We start from the raw sequence: 25,277 nt of genomic DNA on the forward strand, positions 1-25,277 counted from the left end.
TAGAACACCCTTTCAAATAGATAGACTTTGAGTAATAATAATTTTTTCTCTCCACATAAGCAGGACCCATCTTATTGATCAGTTTAACATTTATTATATAATGCTAATTTGTACTAAGTTAGTATGATGACATAATTCTAATTTTTGTTTTGCTGAATACAACATTCTTGCTAAACAATTTGATTGCTAATAATTTTTTCTCCCCACATAAGCAGAATCCACCTTATTGATCAGTTTTACATTTAAAAACATTTGAATATAATGAAAATTTGTCCCAAGTATGATGACATAACTCTAATTTTTATTTTATTTAATACAACATTACTTTGAGATAAAATACATTTTATTGAAAATAATAAAAGTTTAATTAAAAAAATAAATTTTTAGAAAAGAAATAATATAAAATCATGAAATTGCAGATAAAAAAATACATTTATTTTTCTTCTTCTTCAGCATTATTTACAACTTCTAAAAACGAGTTTATAGTAGGATCAGTATTCTTTAATAAACACATTTCTTCAGTAAACATAGGACATTCCGGATTTCTAATGACTAGTACAATTTGTAAGCCTGCCTCTTTAGCAGCAAAGAGTTCTGCAAAAATATATAGGTTGTTGTATATCAATAAAACAATAGTAAAGCACTTTTTAGATAAATTAATACAAAAAAAAAAACATTTAAATTAATCTCTATTATAACATTAAAGTACAAAAAGGCTGTACTATAGTTGAGTGATGCATTGTTAAACAATAATATTTTAAAATATACTCTCTGTTATATTGTGAATACCATGCCTTATAATAAATATCCAATAAATATTGCTCAAGTTAATATAATAATTATTGCTGCCATACAATATGAGTACATACAGTGTGACAATAATTACTGACTATATTTTTGTGAGTCTCATTAAATGTTTCCATATCATTCGATAAACCACCAATTTTTACCATTACTATATTGAGTCAATGTCATTGGCCAGTTAACCCTTCTTTACATAGTGTTAATTTGCTGCGAGGAGGCATAATAAATGCATTGGATATGTAAGTGTGTTGTTATATTTTCCTATTACTCACTGCCATTTTCTTAATAACATTAAAAAAGTTATTTATGAATATTTTTTTTAAAAATTTGGACAACAAAAAATAGTTTCCAATATAAAAATATTCTAAACTAACTAATTTGAAAAACATCCCAATAATACGCTGCAAAATATTGATATTTTCTAATAGCATAATATCACTTAGCACAAGACTATAATCATATTGTCAATAAGAAATGTGCTAAAATTATATAGTTTTCCAAATTTTTAGAACTTACAAGTTATTATGGACTTTTTTACACAAAAATTATCTTAATATACATTTAGAATAAGATAATTTTTCGTTTATGGATAACATCAGTTTCGTTATAATTCAGTGTTTTTACTCATTTTTAGATATAATCAAAACTCAACAATATGAAAAAAAGACACTCCTGAAACAATCATCATAATAGCAACAAAAAAATTCTCTACCTTTTACATATATAGTGTGCCCTTGATGTAACAAAACATTTTTGCATATTAAAATTATGATTTCAATTTCTGAAGATTTTTACCTGTATTTTTAAACATTTATTTATAAACCATTCCTTAAATATTTTAAAATCATGATAGCTAAATTCTCCCTTCAAAGCACATGGTATTATGTTAGAGATGTAGCTAAGTAAGAATTTGACTTAAGTTCAGTCCTCCCCTGCCTCTCAAAATTTTATTTTTCAGGATCAAAAATATCACATACACACAGACATATATGTGAGACACAATAAAAAATGAAAAAATTACTAAGAAAAATTAAGAACTTATGATTTATTAAGTTTTATTAACTGTGCATAATCTGCAAGTACATAAAACCTGTAATATATATACATATATGTAGATATATGGGTGCTTCTCACGAAACATGACAATTCGGACCAAAAAATTTCTTCAAATTTGAAGTCTTCAAAATAATCTAAAAATTTTTTCGTATACTTCTTTAGCTACATTTATTAATATCTTATAGACAGCAGTGTAGTTTATTGACATTTGCTCGAGGAAAAAATAAAATAGAAATTCACCAAATCTTGAATGCCAGGAAAATGACATATTACCTTAGAAGTTTAAAAAACAGTAATTTTAAGTTAATAGTAAGTAACTCAACTTAAGCCTTTATGTTGGATGGACCATAAATTGCTTAAATTAATTCTTCTACATATTAGATTTTGGTGCAAGGGACAGTGAATTTCATGTTTCGTGAGAATCACCCATATACATATGTAAGTGTATATGTGCGTATATGAAATAGATGGTCAAACACTTTCTACAAAAATATTTGTGTCCAAATATTCTTAGCCCCAAATATTGTGTACCCAGCTATGTGCCTGCACATAGAATTAAGCCTTTCTAACGCTAACAACCCAAGACCACATGGATGTGATTCCAATAAGGAATTCTCGTTTTACAATTCCTATTAGTACATACACTCTTTGTTGGAAATATTTTATGTGTTATGCAAATCAACTGAAAATCAAATGTTCTTTGAAAGTTATAATTCATATGGTGGCAACATCTTTAAATAAAATGTGTTATATAAGCCTATTTGATGGACAGAGAAGGAGATCAGTGCAGCAGAAAGACGAACACAGTAGTATGTGACTGTGGGTTCGTTTAAGATTTTAAAAATAATTATGATGCTAATTTAAATCACTGTAAATGCTGATGTGCAAGAAAAACCCACACCTGTAATGTTTTTAATTAATGGCAAAGTATGCATTTTGCATTATACAATAAATGCTGTTTTTGATCTTCAAGCTTTGTCATGTTTTAGACTCTGCATAGAAAGAACTATAGCTGGACCTCTATTTAACGAAGTTGCTAAATTCCGAAAATGAGTTCGTTACATGGAAAATTCGTTAAATAGAAAATTACCTTTTGATATACTTACACATGAAACAGGTTTTAAATTCATAAACACTGGACATAATTAAATAGCAAATTGATTCACCTTTATCTTGTAAACTACTATCTACTATTTATTTTATAAATCTTAGCCAAAAACAAAATTTGCATGGAAAGCAAGAATAGAGCAAAACATTATCCAGTGTTACACTATCATGCTACATACATTTTAAACTAAAAAAAGCTAAATTTATGTATAAAATTATAGCTGTATTTATTTGTTGTATAAAATTAGTACTGCAAAGTGATTTTAAACATATATTACCACATGCATTCTCAAATTTAATTATTGCTGATAAAATCCGTTAATTTCGTCTGAGTTTCTTGTTTGAAATGCAAACAAAAAGGGAAAGGTATTTTAGTGCTTTCTCTAAAAGTTAAGGGGGCATTGAAAATCAATTCAAGGTCATTTCCTCTATAAAATGCGTTAACAAGTTTGAAATGTTCTGAAATATTTTGGAAAATAGGGAAAGTGGATCTCAAAGAAAATTTCGTTAAATAGAAAATTCACTTAGCTATTTGGAAATTATTTTACGAAGAAATTTCTAAAATGTTCTTGGTTCTTAGCAAATTGAAGTTCGTTAATTCGCAAATTGAAGTCCGTGAAGTTCAAATTTGCAAAATTGAAGTTCGTTAAATAGAAGTCTGACTGAAATTATATTCTTTAGCAGCTATAAAGTCAGACGGTGTGGTCCTGAGAAAGTGCTTCTTTCTCCTTCTGCCGGTCCCGAAACTATAGTAAGCAAGAGATTGCTTTGTTTTGAAAAAGTTGTATGAATAATCCATTCCCAAAAAATTTGATATTTAAGACATGGATGCACATATAAGATGTCACATCAATAAAATAGCAAAGAATTTGTTAATTTAAGAAATTTAAAAGAACCTTAGATTTACAATGAGTTAGCTACTCTGGATGATAATGTGCTAGATAAAAGATTAGAAAGAATTGGAAATAATAAGAGAGATTACAGAATAAGACAAAACAGAAGAACTTGAGCAAGACGTAAATTAAAATATAAATCTTTTTAAAATCTAGTTTAAATGATCATTTGAAAAATTTAAGAATTAAGAAACCAAAGTAAACAAAACACGAATAATTTCCTCTACTTTGAACAAATAAACATTAAAACCAAAAGAGTGACATAATGCATTTATTATCTACAAATCTTTATTTATAGTTATAAATTTGATTAAAAATTATAAGTTCTAATATCATTTAAAAAAGCATGAATATCATTAAAAATATAATTTTAAGAAATATCCATTGTTAAACAGAAGCTTATGATTAACTAAATTTTATGTAAAAGTAAAATTCTTCACTTTTCTTCAAAGGTAGAATGCAGTTTACTTTAAATATTATTCCCAAAATTTCCAAAACATCAGTACCTCTGCATGATACTTTTTAATATAATTGTATTAATTATTGGAATTTAATAAAAGGTTTAAAAAGAAAAGTCTAATCCAAAAAGCAAAACAATTTAACAAAAAAAATAGGCTCTTAAGATAGCATAAATGGCAATCAAAGCAAAGATAAATAGTAAAAATTAGCTATAAAACTATATAATTATCAACTTAAAATAACAGTAGTCTTTTTCAAAATAAAAAACACATTGATATTGATTTTGAAAGGATCTATTAAAGTATGACAATATAGATATATTTTTAAATACTGCATTTTGATTATTTAGAATATTTGATGCTTGAAATGCTTTAGACCTTGATATTTGCAAGACGGCCTAATTTTAAAATAAAGAATAATTACATTTAATGAGATTTTAAAATAATTACACCCCAATTAAACTGAATCTATACGCAATGAACTAAGAATAAAATTTTGTTAAGATTTTTCTTTTTAAAATAATAATTTAAAAATATAGAATACCCAAATTACAAAATTTTAATATATATTTCCAGTGTTTAGATAAAATTAATCAATAACTTTCAAATCTAGCATAAAGAAAAAAAAACTTTTTTTTATTGAGTACACACTTTTCTTATTGACAACACAATTATATGTACAAACTTAAACAGATTTAAAATTTATTGTTATTATTTACTTATTATTTTTTTTACCTTTGGGGCGATCAGAGAAAAAAACCACTTCATTTGGTGACTTCCCAATTGTTTGACAAATTTTTGAGTAACTTTCTGCATCAAGTTTTGATCCAACTTTGGTATCAAAGTTTCCAGCAATGTACTGAAAATAACACAATTACAGGAAATTATTAATTTTTAAATTAAATAAAATATAATAAAAACCTTCAATTAAATTATATGCATACATAAATTTTTTAATTAATATTTCTAAAGTAATCATTATAAAAAAAATCATGCATTTTTATTAGTTTACTAAAGTTTGCATAAATTTCATGCAAATACAAGCAGCTGAATTCCTGAGGATTCCTTTAAACACTTAATTGGGTATAAAAACTTAAGATTTTTAAGAAAATTACAGTAAAATAAAAAACTATAGTTAACACTCTTTTAGGCGTTAGAAATGCAACTACAATTCGAGAAATATGACTTTATTTATTTAACATAGAAATTACATTTAAAAACCAGTTCACTCTAAAACACTTTATTGTTAAAGAAAATAAATTTGAAAACTTTATCAAAATCCAGCTAAAACAAATAAAGGTTTTGAGGTATACATTGCAAAAATCTTTTGCAGTTTTTAAATAATATAAGAGAATAATTTAATTAAATTAAGATCAAGAAAATTTTCGCACAAAACTCAGACTTGATTTATGATAGATTATTTAGGTGATGGTGAGTAAATGAGCTTATCAAAAGGAAAGAAAGACAATCAAACAAATTTGATTTCTCATTCACATTGGATAATGATGATTTTTTCAATTTTAAAATGCTTTTCTTTACATAAGTATATAAAAGTAGAGATACTAATTAGTAATGAATCTTTAAATTTTCTTGAAAAAAATTTTGTTCAATAAGTATAGTACAAGATTGCATAAATACGGCACTAAATTCTCAAATAATTAATTTATTTAAAAACTTACAATGAAAATTGCCATAACAGGATTTAAAAGAAGTAATCTTTAACTAAATTTTAGAAAACAAATCAGTTGCAAAAACAAATAAAAATACTTTTGAAAATAAGTATGAACAATTATCTAAACTAAACTCAGTGGCACGACAGTCCATAGAGGGCCAAAGCCTACCGTGCCCTTCTCAGCTTTCTTGGCCTTGGGCTCTGGGGTGCAGGAGCGGATGTTCTGGTCACGTGGTCAGCCAAATGCGGAACCCCCAGTGTTTAGTTCCCAAGCATGCTTGGTACTCATTTATTGACCCACCGAAGGGATGAAAGGCTGAGTCAACCTTGCCCGGCCCAAAAATCGAATTCAGGACCTGCGGCACGGGAGCGCGAAAAGCTACCACTCAGCCACCAGGCGTCCAGCAATTATATACAAATATAAAAAATGCATCCAAATGTATATTTTATCAAAAATGTATATTTTTTTATTATAGAACTCTGTCAGACAAAATTACCTTCCTTAAATCTCCATAAACACTTCGTCCAAACAGCATGCACTGAGATTGAACACTTCCATTTGAATAAATGTAAATATCTTTCACTTGACTTTTCCAGATTTTGAAAGCATCAACTACGTCAGGATATAAACTGCAATAAAAAATTATGGTTAGATTCCTAAATAAGTTTGATAATTTTCAAAAATTTACAGGGTGTTTTCATGCAGTATTTATATCATAACAAATGCAAAACAAAGAAAAAATTCTTGAGTTTTATAATTTATTGCAGTATTATGCAAATGGTTATAAAGCTTATATATTAAAAAAATAAGAAAAAAATATCCCAGTGAAATAAAATAAAAAAATTTTAAAATTACAAAGTGCATTTCCGGCACATTGGAGATAAGCTAGTCTTTTATGATGAGAACCTTCTTATTCTAGAATAAATATTGCAATAACTTTCAATCGATAGTGGTCAGTATCAATATAAATCTTACAGAATAAACAATCTGTAATAAACTAGAAAACATAACTTCAACAATAATTTAAGGAAGCTTTCTCAAAGTGGGGAAAACTTCTGTTATTGCAATTTTAAGTGGTTTTATGTGAATTTTTTCCCACTTCTTTTTGCTTTATGTTACATTTGCTTTGCTGAACAAAAACTAAAGAAATTAGAAACTTGTAATTATGAAATTAGGTAGAAAAAAATACAGGGAGGGCAAAAGAGTAAAAAAAAATAAAGATTCGATAATTTGGAGAAATATTAACTGTTAAACTTGATAAAAAGAAAAAATGAAAACATGTGCGGTGAATCTGTAACCTTCTGAAATGCAACTACAATGTTAAAATTTGATATGCTAAAAAGTTATTTTTATTTTTGAACATAATGCAAACTTTGTTTCAAAATTCTAATCTGTTCAATAGTTAGTGGAAAATTAAGTGCTTTTTTGCAATTTTTTCCTTAAATATTAACTATTTAACCAATGTTATAGAAAATTTATCCTTTCCTCACTATGTCTTTATTTTTTTACTTTTTAAGTTCACGCTTGAGTAGGTGTCAATCAAAAGTAGCACAGAAAAATTAAGAGATAACATATTACCAGATATAAATCTCATCATTTGTGGTGGAATTTTTAATAAGAAAGAAAGAAAGTAAATTAAATCGTCAAGATGTAAATTTACTTCTCATTTATTTCTTCATATTGTGTCTCACAATCTACATTCCTTTTTATTTACAAGTACTAATGATTATTTCTCAAAATGAGATAATTGTCAATTTTGTTATGATTAAAAAAGTGTAATCATTGTATCATTTGAAAACAGAATTTTCTGTGTTTTTGGAAAAATATTAAAGAGTAAGTAAAAAACAAAAACAATGATGAATGAGATGCAATTATGGGGGTTGGTGAGAGGAGTGAGCAGGAGGTGAAGCCTCCTAGTAATAAAAAAAGTGCAAAAATAGGAACAGTTCATTTTCACCTAGGCAAAATAATAATGCATAATATATTATCTACAGTGTGAAAGTATATAAATGATATTTAAAAATTCAAATTACAAGTTTATATAATAAACAACATCTAGAATTTTTTCTTTCTATAATTGGAAATGGTGATAAAAGCCATAGATATACAAATACATCTTTGATTTGGATATAAAAATCAATATATACAAATCAAAGATATACAAATTAAACATAATCAATAAAATAACAGATAACTATAGTTTTATGCAATATATTATGCCCTTCTTGCTGAAAAATTGATACACTAGTACCTCAATTATCTGGGGTAATGCATTTATTTTTCTTGGCAAAGAAAAAAAAAAGAAGGGATGTTTTGTCCTTACTAAAATTGTTTAACTTAATTTAGAGTTGCAGTGCAGTTCTAGCAAATTGTAGTTGCAGTTTTATTTATGCAGTAAATGTTCAAATGACAAAATTAATTTGACAAATTTGCTGTTTACTTAAATTAAAATAAATACACAAATAACTACAATCAATAGTTAATGACATCATTAAATATCCATAAGCATTCGTAATCTCTGGATATAAAGTTTACATAAAAAATTAGTTTACATAAAAAATTAACTCTGTTCCAAACTAGATTTGTATAATTTATGTAAAAACTGAATTGTTATTTAATAAATTATTATTATTAAAATGAATAAAAAAAAAATTTTCTTAAAGTGTAACCGCTACATTAATTTAGCTTTTTAAATTATAATACTTAACTTTTTTAAAACACATTTGGTTTTTCTAAAAAGAGTAAAAAAAGGGGTAGATAAATTTTGGAGAGCCAAAAATAGTTCATAGCTACTCTCTTCTACACAAATTGTAGACATAAAATATTTAGTTAATACATTAATGAAAAAAGTAATTTCGAACCGAGATGGTTTTAATAAAAACTATACTTTCATCAATTTTGTTTACAGAGACTTAAATTTAACAGGTTTAATTTGCAGTAAAGATATACATTGAATAAAAAAATTTAAAATTTATTTATAGAATTGTTTAAAGACAACATGTAACTCATATTGAAAACAAAATAATTTTAATCTGAGTTAGTTGTACTAAGTTTCTATTAATTTGTTGTAAAAGTCACCCTATTAATTTGTTATGGTATTAGTCTTTTTTTTATAGTTGAACTGTTCTTTTAATCAATTTTTTTTCCAGAAATATCTTTTTAATTAGAAATAAAAGTGAAACTTTTTTTGCTACATTTTCTATTGCATTTATATTTTCTATAGAAAATTAAAATGATACATAAAGTGAAATGACAAAAAATGTGAACTGCTTCAGGAGATTTAATAAAATTGTCTCATCTGAGAAAAAAGAAAGAAAAAAGAATCTGATTCAAATTAATTTGAAATTAACCAGTTTTTCACTTAAATGGATGGCGTGGTAATTGGAAAATTGAACAGACTTAATATGGTGTATTGTGAAATTGTGCTTACAAATTTTAACATGAAAATTATACACAAATAATTTTTAAAAACCTTTTCTTTTTGGGGGGAAAAGGTGTTTGAAATTTAAATTTTTTTTTTTAAAAAAGAATATAATTTAAGCACAAAATTAGCACGCATCAGGATGATGATACCCAGATAATTTAGGATCTACTGCAACCACACAAAGTTAATTTTCTAATCCATACTGTCCAACTAATTCACCCTTGGTAAATCCATCCATCCAGACTAAACCTTGAAGTTCTTTAACAGCAGCTGACTTTTGATCACTTTGAATTTCATTCTTTAATTTATTAATAGTGTCTTCCTGAATTTTTGAAACATCTTTACATTTTACATCACTATTTTCATCATGGAGGGCAGTTTGTTTTTCTTCATTATTCTGACAAAAAATAAATAAATAAATAAAATGAAATAAAATTATAAATTGAAATATTGTAAATTATACAAGTAAAATGGGCACTTACAAAAAATTTATATTTAAAAATAAGTATATTATTGGCTACCTTTAAATTTTGCTACAATGAGCATAATTTTCATCTGCAATAAATTAATACGCTCAAAAAAACAACAACATAAAACTGTATATTCTTAGATAATAATCTAGCAGTTAAACTTTAGTCACTAAAATAAATTATTTAGTGGAAGAATAGTTGGAAAAATTCAAGATAATTAAGATTATGCTGGTCATGTATGTAGTATCCACTCAAACACACTATTCGGTTGTAAAAAATTAATATACTTTTAAAAAAACAACGATCTAAATCTAATTGGTAAATTTCAGTCATCAAAATGAATTATTTGTTGGAAGAAAAGTTGTTAAAACACATAATAACAATTATTTGGCCAGTCAAAGATTCAGTATCAACTCAAACGAGCTATTCTGAGGTAAAATAAATTCACTTAAAAAACGATATAATGGAATTTCATGGATAAAAAGCAAAATGATAAATTTTAATCACCGAAATGAATTATATAGTGGAAGAATAGGTGAAAAAACACCGAATAATTAGTATTTGGTCAGCTAAATACTCAGTATCCACTCAAACACACTATATACTGAAGCAATTTTCTCCCTATCTTACTAAAAAATAAAAACTTACACATAGTTGAATTGAAATGCTCTAATTTTCCAAATATCTTCTGTGTTAATCTAAAATATGTATAGCAGATCGAGTAAGAAAGAGTTATTTGTTATTAAGGTCTAATTAAAAAAAATTATCTCAATTATTATTTTTGATTATATAAGTCTTAAGTTCTGGTGGATGATGCGAAATGTATATTTTCATAATGATTTAGGAATCTAAAAAATATCCTGATTTCATTTCCGCCCAGGAAAATTTAACAGGTTCCGAAAGCTAATTTTTTAACCAGCAATAATTATATTTGTACCCAATCAGTGAGTGATAATTTTTTCAATATTTCAGTTGCGTATATGAACTTATTTACAAAAAATGCCAATGAAAAATAATAACATTTTTTGAACAAATATTTTTTCAGTAACAATGATGAAAAAAACATGAAATGGATATTCATTTATAAAAAATTTCTTAAGTATTTCACATCAAGCTTTTCAATTCAAAATAAAATGATTGAATTCAAGAATACAAAATTACGCTTCGCTTATAAATATTTTAAAAATTTCTAAAAAAAAATTTTTTTCAACCATAATTTATATTATTTTATTTATTTTCAGCATATGTATACACAAAGAATGAATTCGAAGCATTAAATGTTTTATTCTTCACATTAAATATTTTTTTAATAATTAGCAGTGGTTTTTCTTTGGTAAGTAGCTGCTAATGATTTTTTAAGTAGCTTAATGATTTTCATCGGGCCCTGGTTCATCGGGCTAAAAGAAGCTCAATTATTTATGGTTCCATAGCCGAAAAAAAAAAAATTTGGAACTGCTGCCCTAGTGAAGTAGAACCAGCAGGCTTCCTATGACTATGATGGTTGCCATGCCAATAATGTATATGCCTCTCTGAGTCATGTTTTAGATTAGAAACAAGTCTCTTACTGTTGTGCTGAATAAAGTGTGTGAATCAAGACAGTTAATTAAGAGATCCCTCAAATGACTATTTAACCATAGAAAATCCCATAACTTTGGAACAAATATTTGCAGCAGGCAGGGTTGGGTTTTTGCCGTCAAAAACTGGCTTTTGACATGACAGTGGTAAAAACCGTGTTTTTACCGGTAAAAACTGTCAAAAACCTACTGTTTTCTTAAATTTATGGCATATGGCGGACAATATATTATTTTCACATAATTGCCTTTATCAGAATGTTGTAAATGATTGCTATTGATTTTGCAACTATACATATATTCTTATAGAAGGATATACATTCATACAGTAATATTGTAATATACTTATTGAAAATAGTGATACTTACTTTTATCATTATAGCTTGATTTGCAAATGATTCAAAATTTTGCACTTCTTGATTGTTAGAAATAAACAAACAAGCATAAAAGCTTGGAACTATTAATAAATTCAAGAACTAAAAAGAAGAATTTAAAATTTGGCATTTCTTAAATATTAGAAATAAACTAAAATAAACTTTCAAAACTTGGTAAGTACTAACAAACTCTAAGTCAAGAATTACTGCTATTTTGTCAAGTTAAAAGCTTTTATTCAGTTGAAAAAGCGTATTAAGCAAAACTTAATTACAAACAAAATTACATGTTCAGTAGTCGGGGTCACTGTGCCGAAGCATACGATAGCAGGTGACTAATTTTGCGCATTTTTCATTGCCCAGTCGATTTCTGAGTTTAGTATGGATGAGTCCAAAATTCGAGAAGATTCTGTCAATGGAAGCCTGTCATTGAGGATAATGATAACAAAAGGTTATTGCAATGTTGCAAGGGAACTCTAAAAGGATTTCCCAGGATTTTTCATGTCTCATTTTTGTGTAAAATATTGAAAACAAAAATGATAAGAACAGTTTATTTTATGAGGCTTTCTCTTTATGTGTACATGTGTTTCTCAAAGCAAGATTTTATGAATGAAAGTAATCAATCTTGACATTCTTCAGTAATGTAATATGCCAAACAAAGTAATGCTTGGAAATGTTGAAAATTTTGTTTAGTATCCTAATATTTTACTTCAAATAGTATGTTTTGATATAAACATGTTGGGGAAATGCAAGAATCTGTTCTTAAATCAGGGTGGCCACTCAAATCAGATTTCAAATTTCCCTGATTTTTCCAGATAAAAATCTTAAAATTTCCAGGTTTTTGTTTCTTTTTTCTTATAAAGTGTACGATGTGTACAAGAAAAGTGTCTTTATTATAAAATATTTTATTCAAAATGTTTTTTTTTTAACATATCATCTTGAAAAAAAAAAATTAATTTGACAATTTGGCAAGATTTTTTTATTTATTTTTCAAATGTTTTCGTACAAAATTTTGAATCAAAAATCATATATTGACCAACAAAAGAGTAAAATGAAATATTAATATATAGTTGGTTCTTACAAAATTTTTTTTTTAATATATGTTATAAAAGGTTAAAATGAAATAGAAAAAATTAGCATTAATGCAACAATTGTAACAATTTATTGACAAACATTACTGCTAGCGATTGTAAAAAAAATGTGCGATTGGTTGGTTTGCTGAGAAAAAATAATTCACAGATTTCTTTGAATGGGAGTAGAAAAGTTTTCAGAAAAAGAGTGCAATATAAAATCTATTATTATTAAATTATAACCAAAGATTTTTGGAGAATTTTATAAAGTTAAAAATACAAAAACATTTCGTCAAAATAGAAAAAAAAAATTACCGCCAAAGTATCGGAACAAACTTGAGCCATAAATGGATTCAGCCCAAGGACAGAATTTAAAAACAGAAGCTAATATCCTATTCCCTTTTTCCATCTCCACCAGAATCTTTCCTAAATTGCACAGTCCCATAGCGGTCAAAGGTTTCTGCATTCGTTTAGCAACCGTGGGAGAATTTTATGTGGTATTCTAGTTTGACAGAGCTGTAATGGAGCAAATTTTGATGCAAGCAAAGTATCACTAAGTTGATGATATTTCAATGGTTTGGCGATACATTTCCGTTAAAAAAAGTGGGTATAATGGATGAAATAATTTAAATTAATTAATTAAATTAATTAATTAGCTTAAGAAAATTAGTAAATAATTTAAATTAGTGAAATTAAAAAAATTATCAAAGAAAGAATTTCCAGCTTTTCTTTAAAATTCCCTGATTTTCCAGGTTTTTATCCAAATTTCCCTGATATTTCCAGGTTTTTTCCAGTATAAAAAAAATTCCCTGATAATTCCAGGTTTTCAAGGTTTTCCAGGTGGGTGGCCACCTTGTAAATATCTTTTAACAACTTTTTTTCTAATTTTATAGCCCAAAATTAATTAATTTTAAATTATAAGCAGTTAAACTCAAATAAAAATACTGTTTTACCAAAACTATGGGTTTTTGACGTTCTTGACAGAGGGTTTTTTGACATGACGGTAAAAACCGTGGTAATAACCGGTAAAAACCGTCATGTGTCAAAAACTTGCCAATCCTGGCAGCAGGTATTATATTTTATGTAGCAGTTGGTAATGATTAAGCTATCATTGAATATCACAAAATTAATATTTTTTTAACACAATCAAATATAGCTTACCATAAATATTAATTCTTTCACAACTTTTTGAACTTCTACATCATTCCAATGGTTAACAATATAGTTTTGAATATTCTGAATTAGGTACTTATGTAAGTCTTTCTGAAAAAAAAAGTGTGTATATTATATATATATATATAGTAAAAAATTATTTTACAGCAACTAATAAGATACATTGTTCTCCTTAAGCATTTCTAGAAGGGAGGTTAACCCTTCCTGCACTTTGATCCCTATAAATGCTAATTCACTGTTTAAATAATAATTGCACACTGGTAAAATTATCTGTGTTAATATGTTGAATTATGATTATTATTAAAAATATTTACTTCGTTAAAATTATTCTCAACTCAATAAACTTTTATTAAGTATCTTTTTTTTCAGGGGGGAGGGACATAAATAAATTTTTAATTGTTTTAATTTTTAAAATTATGCTTTAAATAAATAATTATTTTTCTTAAATGGAACTTTTACTGTTCATTTTCTCATAATTTTCAGTTTAAATTATATAACAATCTTTTGAAGATGTTCAATTAAAAGTTTTTAGTAGTAGTTATTTAGTTAATTAGTTGGATAATGGGTGAGTTTTTGAAATATGCACATAAAATAATATAAGACGGTATTTTAAAAATTCTTGAAGGTTAAATTCAGTTATTACATAATATTACACATTTTGATAAATTTTTTTAATAAGTTGAAAGATTGCCCTTGTGCCCTTTCAAAACTTATAGTGTCTTTTCTGAGAGGCAGCAACCTCCACTTTTTACTTCTATGGATAACTCTTTAATATATATCTATATAGCACAATAAAGACAAAAAGACTAAAAAAGAAAAGAGAGAAAAACAAAGAAAAATATTATACATAAATATATGCATTATTTTTCTTAATTTTAATGATGCATATATATACTACCCTACAATAATTGAAAAAACACTTTCAGTTTTTGACATTTTTTAAAATTTCTCAAGAAATATTGTAACTTTATATTAAATATTGTAACTGTAAAAGTGCTTGTTCATGTGATTTTTCATACTTCGCAATAAGATTTAAAACTTTCAGAGGTTTAGAAGACCTACAATAAATTATGAAAGAAAATAAGTACTTTAGAAAAATCAAGCAAAAAAACTTGTAACTTGTATCAATAACTTTGTTATTTTCAATAACTGCATTAAGTTTCATAAACCTATAGTAAATATTTAAGAGAATATGGACATCTTTAATAAAAAATTAATTTTATCACCTTAAATTTTTTTGCTATAGCTTCATTAATATTTAAGGCAATTAAAAAAATGTTTGGGGAAGATTAAGATTAATTACAAAATTGTTGATTTAAAATTTTAACAAAATTTGTTAAAAACTGCACATGCACAGAAAAAATTTAAAAAAAAGTTTTCTCATAATATTGCAGGGAATCGTATTTGGCAACTAACAATAAAATCTCTATTTGAATATCCTAAAAGTTTTTTAAAAAATTCAAACAAATTTTTAAGTAGTTTCTGTATTTTTTAAAAGAAAGCTCAAAATGATAAGGGGTTGTGCACAGCTTTCATGTTGTACTATCAAACAAGATTTATTAAAAATGAGATCAGCATTGTGGGGGAGCACTTTCCCATAAAAGCATGTTTTCTTTCTCTATATCATCAAAGTTCAGTTTCCGGACAATTATTGTAAGATATTATCCTTTGTTATTAAATTTTGTCTTAAGATACAAAATAAAATTTTTAAAGAACCCCTGATCGCTTTGAGCTTTCAATCGAAAAGTACAAAAACCACTTACAACATTGCTTGAAACTTTTTAAATTAAGATTTTCAAATCAAATTTTTTTTATTAGTTACCAAATGCGATTCACTACAAATTCATGAATTTTTTTAAAAAAATTTTTCCGTTCATGTGCAGTATAAAAAAACTAGCTTAAATACTCTTAAATTGCGCAGTTTTTATCAGATTTTTTAAAAATTTTAAATCGACAAGTTTGTTATTAATTTTAAGTTGCTCCAAAAATTTTATACCTATAAATTTATAATGAAAAAACATAAGTTGAAAAAATTTATTTTTTATAAAAATATCTGTATTTCCATAAATACTTACTACAGGTTTATGAAACTTTGCAGATATTGTAAGATATTGTAATTCAATAATAATTCATAATTGTCCAATCAAATTGATTGGACAATTATTGTAAGATATTATCCTTTGTTATTAAATTTAGTCTTAAGATACAAAATAAAATTTTTAAAGAACCCCTGATCGCTTTGAGCTTTCAATCGAAAAGTACAAAAACCACTTACAACATTGCTTGAAACTTTTTAAATTAAGATTTTCAAATCAAATTTTTTTTATTAGTTACCAAATGCGATTCACTACAAATTCATGAATTTTTTTAAAAAAATTTTTCAGTTCATGTGCAGTATAAAAAAACTAGCTTAAATACTCTTAAATTGCGCAGTTTTTATCAGATTTTTTAAAAATTCTAAATCGACAAGTTTGTTATTAATTTTAAGTTGTTCCAAAAATTTTATACCTATAAATTTATAATGAAAAAACATAAGTTGAAAAAATTTATTTTTTATAAAAATATCTGTATTTCCATAAATACTTACTACAGGTTTATGAAACTTTGCAGATATTAAAAATAACAACTAAAGTACTTGATACCAGTGACAAGTTTATAGCTTCATTTTCTGCCATAGGGTGTTCAAAAATACTTGATTTCTTTCGTAATTTATAGTACGTCTCTCAGAGCTCTGAAAGTTTTAAATTTTATTGCTAAGTATGAAAAATCGCATGAACTAAACATCTCTCAAGTTACAAAATAATCCTTTAAGCATTTTTGTGAAATTAAAAAAAATTTCAATAACTGAAAGTGTCTCTTGCATTGTAGTAGGGTTATTAATTATCTCTGCTCTATAATACGAACACAAGAAAGAAAATTGTTGAGGACATTTAATTTTGGTAAAGATGTAACAAGGGATTTTTGGGGAGAAAGACTGGATATGAAATTCTCCTTCCCCAAACTTAACCAAAATACCAAACTAATATAAATATATAGCACAAACAAAACTTAATGAGGAATCAAGTGTTGGATATTAGTCAGTAAAAGAATGGACTTAGTTTCAGTTTAATTCTTTTATGCAACAAAAATCTTTCTAAAAGAACAAATGCTATAGTAAAATATAAACTTCTCTTACTCTGACAAAGTCAATTGAAGAGGTAGTACCCTCGATATCTAACAATATACAAGTTGCAGTATCCATAATATGCCTCATATCCTTTGATATATGACTCATTTTCAACCTCCTATATAAACATAAAGATGAGGTTTATAAAATTTTTACATTGATAAATGCTGATTTTAAATTCTAGAAATCAGGACGTTATTCCTTTTAAGACTTCATTTTTTTTTTTTTTACAATGCCGTTAACAAGGGGTGGCGGACATGTCTGATCAGAGAAATGAGGTTCTGGGGAAATTCAAATCTGGGGGCAATTTTCGGTCCAATTAAATAAAAACAATTAATATAAAATTCTTTATAGAAAAAAAAATGTGTTGGTTTATAAATTATAATAAAGAACTATTACTATTTCAATATACTTTGGTTTCTTTTTTATTCTAGAATTGTGTAAAATTAAGTTAATTTTTTTCTTGGCTGATGAATTTTTTTTAGCAAAATACAAACTTTACTTGGCCCATTCCATGATTTGCTATACCAAGGGGGTAAAATTTCAAACTAACAAATTGATAAAAATAATGGCTCACTCTAATGTAAAAAAAGTTGAATTTTTCAAATTTGCTAATGATTTGGATCAAAAAAATTTATTAATACACTAAAATTTACTATTTTATTACACTATTTGTTTTACGATTTCTAATATGATTTGAACAGTCACCATTTTTTTTACTTTAAGATGATAAATATATTAAAATGATTAAAACTGGAGTTAAAAAATAATGTTATGGAATGTTTCAAAGGTAAAACACATGGTCTATTTAATTAAAAAAAGTTTTTTAAATATGTTTACCAGTGGGAAAAGAAAAACACTTTTTGATAGTCACACACGTCACATTCACTTTCAGGGGTCTGTCCAGGCCGAATTTACTACCGTTTAGCGGTACCTTCACAAATTCAATTTTTAGGTAAAACGGTAGTTTCACAATGTCAACATTAGGAAAAACGGTAGTTTCACAAAATACTTATTCTTAAAATTTTATTTTTGTATCCCTGAAGAAACGATAAATCTATATTTTTTACCATGCTTTTGTATTGATTTTTTAATATAATTTTTAATTTTTCACAAATTAAATCTAAATTTTCACAAAATAGGTACCTTTCAGAAAAACTTAGACAGACCCCTGACTTTAAAAAGTTAATATAAAACATTAATGTGTGTGAGTATTAACTAAAAAACTTAGTTTAAAAAGTTTAAAGTTTTTTAGTTAAAAAACTTAGTTTCTGAAAACATTTTCAAAATTTATTGTAACTGTAGACACAAAAAGAAAATACTATACTTTTAGGGGAAATTTAAAAAAAAAAAAATTATTGTGGGAAAATATTAGGCTTAGAGAATTTTCTGCATGCCATGGTTCTCTTTTTCAGGATAGATTATGATGGTTTGCTTCTTTGAGAATATTTTTTTTAACCTATTATATATATTTTTTTATATAGGTATATCTATTTACTTTATCACAAAATTTTTGATGATAGGTTTCATTGCATCTTTGATAGCATCTGGGAATTAGAAACTGTTTCTCATTTCTAAATAATTTTATAATCAGCCCTAAAAGTAATGGGTCCTTTGTATTCCTTCCTTAAACCTGATTCGATATTAATAAATAAAAGTTTAATGAAAATGTATATAGTATTTATTTTCTATGCAAGAAGTCCTTTTTAATATATTTTGATCACGGCCGGATTATCCTATAGGCACACTAGGCACGTGCCTAGGGCCTACGAAATTCAGGGGCCTACGAAAAACTTGGGAGAAAAAAATTTATTGACCAAAATAATTTAGCTTTAAAAACAAGTGTATTTTGCACAAAATTATGAAGATACAAGTAAAAATATAATATTTTTCGGTAATAAATTATTTTGCAGAATCTTATGATCTAATATATTACTTTTTTGCGATTTTTGGATTCAACGAAATCTTGTATTATGCTGTCGAATTCCAAACTACGCAAAATGTCGTATTCAATAGACATAAGTGCGAGAGATGCCAAACGATCTTGATTCATTGTTGAACGCAAATAATTTTTTATAAATTTTAATCTGGAGAAAGATCTTTCTCCTTCTGCATTTGATCCAAGAATCGACAAATATATTCTTAATGCAATGTGAACGTTAGGAAAAGTATTCACAAGTTTATCTTTAATTTGAGCCTTCAACATTTCTTGTGCAGATTTATGCTCATACAAATTTGAAAATAGTAAAAATTCATCTACAAAGTTTTCCTCTAAATCGGAAGAGTAAATTTTCACCAAAAATGGTATTATCGATATCAACTGCAATATCGGCAGTATGTCGGTATTGCAGATAAAGTTAGATAAACAAATTCGTAAATTAAAACCCATATTAATAAAAATGTAAAAAAAAAATATGCAAGAAAATTTTAGCGGGGAAAGAGGGGAGGAATGGGGGGGGGCAAAAACGGCTATGCCTAGGGCCTACGAAAGGTATAATCCGGCTCTGTGCCTAGGGCCTACGAAAGGTATAATCCGACCCTGATTTTGATTGAAATTTTTTTTTTAAAATTATAATTTAAACTGGTTTTTTTTTAAACACAAAATATTTTCACCTGAAATAATAATAAGAAATTATAATGATATTGTTTGACAATGTTTTAAAAACTTGAATTAAAAAAAGCATTTAAAAAACGCAAATCTTTTAGCACAGACATTTTCTATTAGCTTACAGTCAAATGTTTAAAAAAATAAAAATAAATAACAGTAATATTTTACGATTTGTTATTTGTTGTATGGAAAGAACATATTTCGTTTTTATTCTATTCTTATTTGCAAGGTTTAAAGAACACAAGGATGAAAGATAAGAATTTCACATGACACCAAATTTAAAATAAATTTAGTTTAAATAAGAAATGAGTTGATAAATATTTGTTTAAACAAGACAATTGTTAATAAAAAATACATTTAAGAGAATAATATTTTCTATTTTGTTGCATGGAAAGAAATTTTTTTTACTAAAGAGTTCATCAATAGAGAGCACCTCCATTGCTGTAAGAGTCTCCGTGGTCTTGACTCGGAGATCGCAAGATATTGGCTTTTGAGAGCTTTTGGGACGATGACTGCAGTCTCTCGTTATTCTTTATTTTTATTGTTCCTCTGTGTTATTGTTTGTATTCCCTGCCATTGGAAATAAAAAATTTTAAAAAAGTTCGTCAATAGTACTTTTGAACCCTTAGCTAAATAATCATTATATATTTTGACAGATGATATAAAGAGGCTTACTGGAGATTATGTTCAATTGGATTCTACAAAATAGTTTCTGGTTGTTGGCATTTACATTTTCATACAAATACTGTCAAAGAAAAAAATTATTATTTTATGAGTATGGAGAAAATGCATTGACAGTAAGTCAATGCCAAAACAAGTTTGTGAAATTTTGTGCTGGCAATTTTGATGTTGGAGATGCACCACATTACTGGAAATTCAGTTGAAGCTGATAAAGACACAATAAAAAAGGAATTAATTGATGCAAACTCAAGAGATTGCTGAGAGATTAAATTTATTGAATTTAATTGTTCATGATCATTTGACACTTCCAGAATTAGTTTGAAAACTTGATTTATGGGTTTCTCTGTTTTCATGGAAAGAAATGTATTTTTTCAGCTTTTATTTAAGTTTAAACATTTGATGAACTAAAGAAACGGTTTTAATGTATTAAAATGTGCCTTTCATAAATATTTACTATTTGTAAAGCAAAATGATAAATTGTTCTTTTGCATAAAAAAAAATTGCCGAAAATACATAATCAAAGATTTCCACTTGATTACCTTAAGTCAAAATAATTTTCTATTTAAAAGAAATAATAAAATCAATCTCCTACCTTATGCAAACTTAAGACTTTTAACGAAAAAAATATTAAATGAGGTATTTCAAGCATTTAAAATTCTTATCATCATAATTTAATCTTGATAAAAATGCTACACATGAGATAAAAAATTAGCGAGTTGATAAGAAAGAATTAGTTCTTTTTCAAATTTTGATATTTTAGTAAAGCGTTTCCGACTGCCTTTTTCTGCTATGTGTAGCCCTAATTTTAAGGGCAAATGTTTGAGTTCCGATCAAACGACATAGGATATGGGCTCCTAGATTTCAAGTTTTTGTTTTTCCTTGTTGGCATCAATACAATTGCTATCATTTTTTTTTTTTTTAAATTTAAAATGAGGGCAAGAAAATTATAATAATTATTCCTATTCAGTCATTGATTGTTAAAATTCTCACATATAGCTTTTGCATTTTATTTTTTGATGAGAAATTAAACTTATGTTGTAGACGTGATAAAAGTATTCGAATAAAATAATGAATCGACTTGGTTGAGTTCTGCTGTTTTTATTAATGAAAAGATCAAACGAATGCACGGAATCAATATTTTTAAGCTTTTAGTGGAAACAAAATTTTCCCCAATTGCTGAAGTTGGGACAGAGCCATTTTATGAGTTTGAGTAATTTTAGAGAGAAAATAAAAAAGCTAATTTTGAATAATTTTTTAAAATCATTTTATTTTATGAATGAAAAACAAATACATTATTGCTAAAGCTTTAATACATTGTTTTGGAAGTTTAAGAAAGCATTAATTTTCGCTCCTTTTTGAGAAGTGAAGTCTGCAAGACATCATATTCAGAGATTTTTAACTTATTCTACTGGGGAAAATAACTCTTGAAATGTTCTTTTTCTTTTAAACTATACATTGAATCTCTTTGAGTATTATAATGAAATTTAGCCATTTTATTAATAATAATTATTTAGTTAAAAATAATTGGGATATTTCCAGACATGTAAGGGGACATGACTAACCAGAGAGAAGTTCCCATTTGACTGAATGAAATTCAGTGTTTGACCAAATCTTAAATATGATTAAAATGAATCGTAAATGCATGTGAATGTGCTTAGTACATACATGGAGAAAAAATCAAGAGTGACTTTAAGAAATTTCCAAAAATAAAGTATAATAGTCTTGTAATAATAGCAGAAAGTAATGTTCTCTCAAGAAAAATTCATACTTTTTTTTTCTTCACAGAAAGCTTTGTTATGTTATTATCAATTATACCTTAAAACTCTTCTAAATACAGACTGTCTAGGTTAAGGGGAGTTTTCTTGTTTAGTTGAGAACACGAGTAATGTAATTTTTGCAGTAATTAAATCAATTTAAAATTAAGACAATAGGTCTGATAGTTTAAATTTTAAACTGGTTTAAAATACTAAAGTACAACATTAGCTTTTAAATAATTATCTAGGCAAATGAAATATTATTTCCCATATATTTTTACAGCCAAATAGAATAAAACCAGGGTTGGCAGGTTTTTGACATGTGACAGTTTTTGACGGTTTAAACCGTCACGTCAAAAACCTATATTCATATGTGAAATTCAACTAATACATAAAATTTATATATTTTTTTATAAAGGATAGTGTTTCTAAATATGTTCTAGAAAAAATAAATTTAAAATTTTGAAGAAACACTTATATTTTGAATAGTAACCAAAATCTTGTACTTTTGAAAGCTCACATCTTTTGTAATATTATGTATTTCATTTTCATGTGTTATTGAAAATCTGCAGTGATATTATTAAGAAATTTATTTATAACCAAATTTAGTGTATTAGTATAGATTATACTAAAAATTAGACATTTTTAAAGATAAACATTAGCAGTTTTGTACATTAGACATCTTTTAAAGAAAAGTCTTTTTAATACAATGAATTCGCGATAACTCGAATCTGATAGGACTGACGAAAAACTTCGACATACCCAAGTAGCACTCAATATCAAATGATCTCGAAAAAACTTCGCTTACGACTTCGATCGATGTTGTTCCGAAACATCGATCTATGTAAAAACGTCAGATTTTTTTTACATTGTACGACATTGTGAAATTTGATATAGATCGATATCTCAATAACGCAGTAGAATGTCGAGTTTGAAAAAACCATATTCCACGGCATTTACGGATACAGTAGAACGTCGATGAATATTTTCATCATGTTATTCGTACAACAAATATTAATAAGCATTTAAAGATGCGGCAGAACACCGATCGATAATTTTGATACGTTATTCAAGAAAAATTTTTCACTGGGTATTGTAGGATATAGGTAAATTTGTGTTAATTATTTTATAAGGTTTTGCACTTCAGATTTTATTTCGCTAATTGTACTCCAATTTTTCAACAAAAAATAAGCTCTCAAAAATATTTTTAATCAGTTTCCAAATATTATATATATAATTAGGATTTGCTCAGTAATTAATTTAAAAATCAAGTGTAAAATAGGTGAATACTATATAAGTGTGAGCACTGTAGATGTAAATATAAAAAGCGAATATTAATGTAAGGCATGATAATTATTTTAAGCTCAACTATGATTTATAAATCAAAATCAAAGACTATTTGCTTGTTTTAAAATAACCACATTTTCCACGCATGTAAATTAGTTTTCTTATTTTTTAACATTAGCAATGCACATTTGATCTTCAGACAGGATTCAGTCACTGAAAATTAGTAATTTAATATATTGCACAACAGCACTAATAACTCAAAAGGTATTATAATTTTATGAGTTTAATAAAATTTACCCTTCTGATATGAACGTGTTTTTTAATATAGAAGGTGTGAATGCAGAGGAATAAAACAAAAAGTAGCTATGAATATTTTATTTGAATAAACATTAAAAATTTAGTAAAACAAATTGGCCCATTCTTGGGTCTCCAAGTCCAAAGAATTGATCACATCAATTATCTTAGGTTTTCGTCCTTCCCAATCAGTGGCTGTAGCAGACCTTCCAAAATTTTTCCGCAATCTCTTGGCCTCAAAACGTTTGAGAACTGTAGCTGGAAGTAAAACATTGTGTAATATTAATAACATTTAAAAAATAAAAACTGAAAGACTAACTAACAAAACACAGTTTATTAATGAGTATATAACGAAACTTAGAGAACTAAACTGAATGAAGAGCTTAGAGCATTGGTTCTCAACGGGGGCGATACCGCCCCCCTGGGGGCGTTGGGAGTATGCTGAGGGGCGATGAACTTGTTTTGGGCAGTAGGGGGGCGTTGGGTATGTTTTGGGCTGTAGGGGGCGATCAGCATGTTTTGTCATTCAAATTTAAAACTTAGAAATAAAATTATTAAATTAAGATTTATTTAATAAATAAAATTAATCTAAAATTAATATTAAAGAGAAAAAAAATTAAATTAATGTAATAAATAAAAATTATCCGATACACCATTTGTGCCAGCAATAAAACGAACTTATACGGCACCTATTCTCCGATCCGAACCAACACACCTCAGCGCATGAGTCGGTACCTTTTGCCTTTGACTTATTCAAGCCATTTGGTGAAAATTGAAGTCATTGCGCTTTCAGTATGAATTTTTGATTTGACCCGTGTTTCTTATAATGGTTTTTCTTAACTTCATTACAGTTTTTTCCCCTGCCACCAACAATGTCGGTTAATAAAAAGAGGTGTCATCAATACAGTGCCACATAATTGAAGTTGGGATTTGTTCAATCACTGTTGAACTCTCAACTACCCATGTGTTTACTTTGTAATAAAGTTTTATCTAATGAGGTAATGAAATCTTACCGTTATCAGGAACATTTGCAAAAAACTTATCCTGACAAACAAAATGAAGATTTGACATTTTTCATGAACATCTTCTTTCACGCTTCTGAAGGCACCTTCGGTCTCTGGGTTACTAGCAATCTCATCACAAAAATGCGACGTTGGTTTTGTTCATGGTCGTGTAGCTCAACAATGATGTTTGATCCATTACTTAAACATAAACTTTAATACAAATAATTTCTAGATTAAAAATACATAAGAAGTTACATTAGGTGCACGGCCTTAGGCAACGTGCGTCGATCGTGCCGTTCCAAGAGAGAGTGTCCTGTCGTGAGTCACCTCACTTACGGTTAAATCCAAAGTTCGTAGTTGAAGTAGTTGTACTTGTCTGCGGCGCGCGTAGCGCCATCTCACGCCGAACGCAG

General features: G+C 26.9%; 1 protein-coding gene across 4 annotated transcripts; it reads right to left on the reverse strand.

Annotated features, from left to right (window-relative positions):
• Nucleotides 1-413: 413 nt before the first annotated feature.
• Nucleotides 414-21,294, reverse strand: Enoph (enolase-phosphatase E1). 4 transcript variants are annotated; one of them, XM_087169184.1, is made up of 8 exons: nt 20,520-20,589; nt 20,278-20,414; nt 17,246-17,354; nt 14,059-14,160; nt 9,619-9,812; nt 6,488-6,620; nt 5,054-5,177; nt 414-594 (listed from the first exon to the last, which is right to left on the reverse strand). In XM_087169184.1, exons 3-8 carry the CDS (start codon nt 17,342-17,344, stop codon nt 434-436), a joined length of 813 nt encoding a protein of 270 aa, XP_087025310.1. In that variant the 5' UTR covers nt 17,345-17,354; nt 20,278-20,414; nt 20,520-20,589; the 3' UTR covers nt 414-433. The 4 variants fall into 4 exon arrangements, with proteins under 4 accessions (XP_087025310.1, XP_087025309.1, XP_087025311.1 ...); XM_087169183.1 differs by lacking the exons at nt 20,278-20,414; nt 20,520-20,589 and adding an exon at nt 21,118-21,294; XM_087169185.1 differs by lacking the exons at nt 20,278-20,414; nt 20,520-20,589 and adding an exon at nt 21,065-21,167.
• Between the last annotated feature and the right edge of the window lie 3,983 nt (nt 21,295-25,277).

The sequence above is a fragment of the Parasteatoda tepidariorum genome, chromosome 8 (genome assembly GCF_982258835.1).
Source record: "Parasteatoda tepidariorum strain Cologne lab strain chromosome 8, Ptep-v5.0, whole genome shotgun sequence".
NCBI lineage: Eukaryota > Metazoa > Arthropoda > Arachnida > Araneae > Theridiidae > Parasteatoda > Parasteatoda tepidariorum.

Coding starts and splice junctions, on each gene's coding strand:
- Enoph (XM_087169183.1), bottom strand. CDS start 17,344: ATGAGTCATATATCAAAGGATATGAGGCATATTATGGATACTGCAACT. Junction 9,813..14,058: donor TGAAAGAATTAATATTTATG/GTAAGCTATATT, acceptor ATTTTTTGTCAG/AATAATGAAGAAAAACAAAC. Junction 595..5,053: donor TTTCTCTGATCGCCCCAAAG/GTAAAAAAAATA, acceptor ATATTTTTGCAG/AACTCTTTGCTGCTAAAGAG.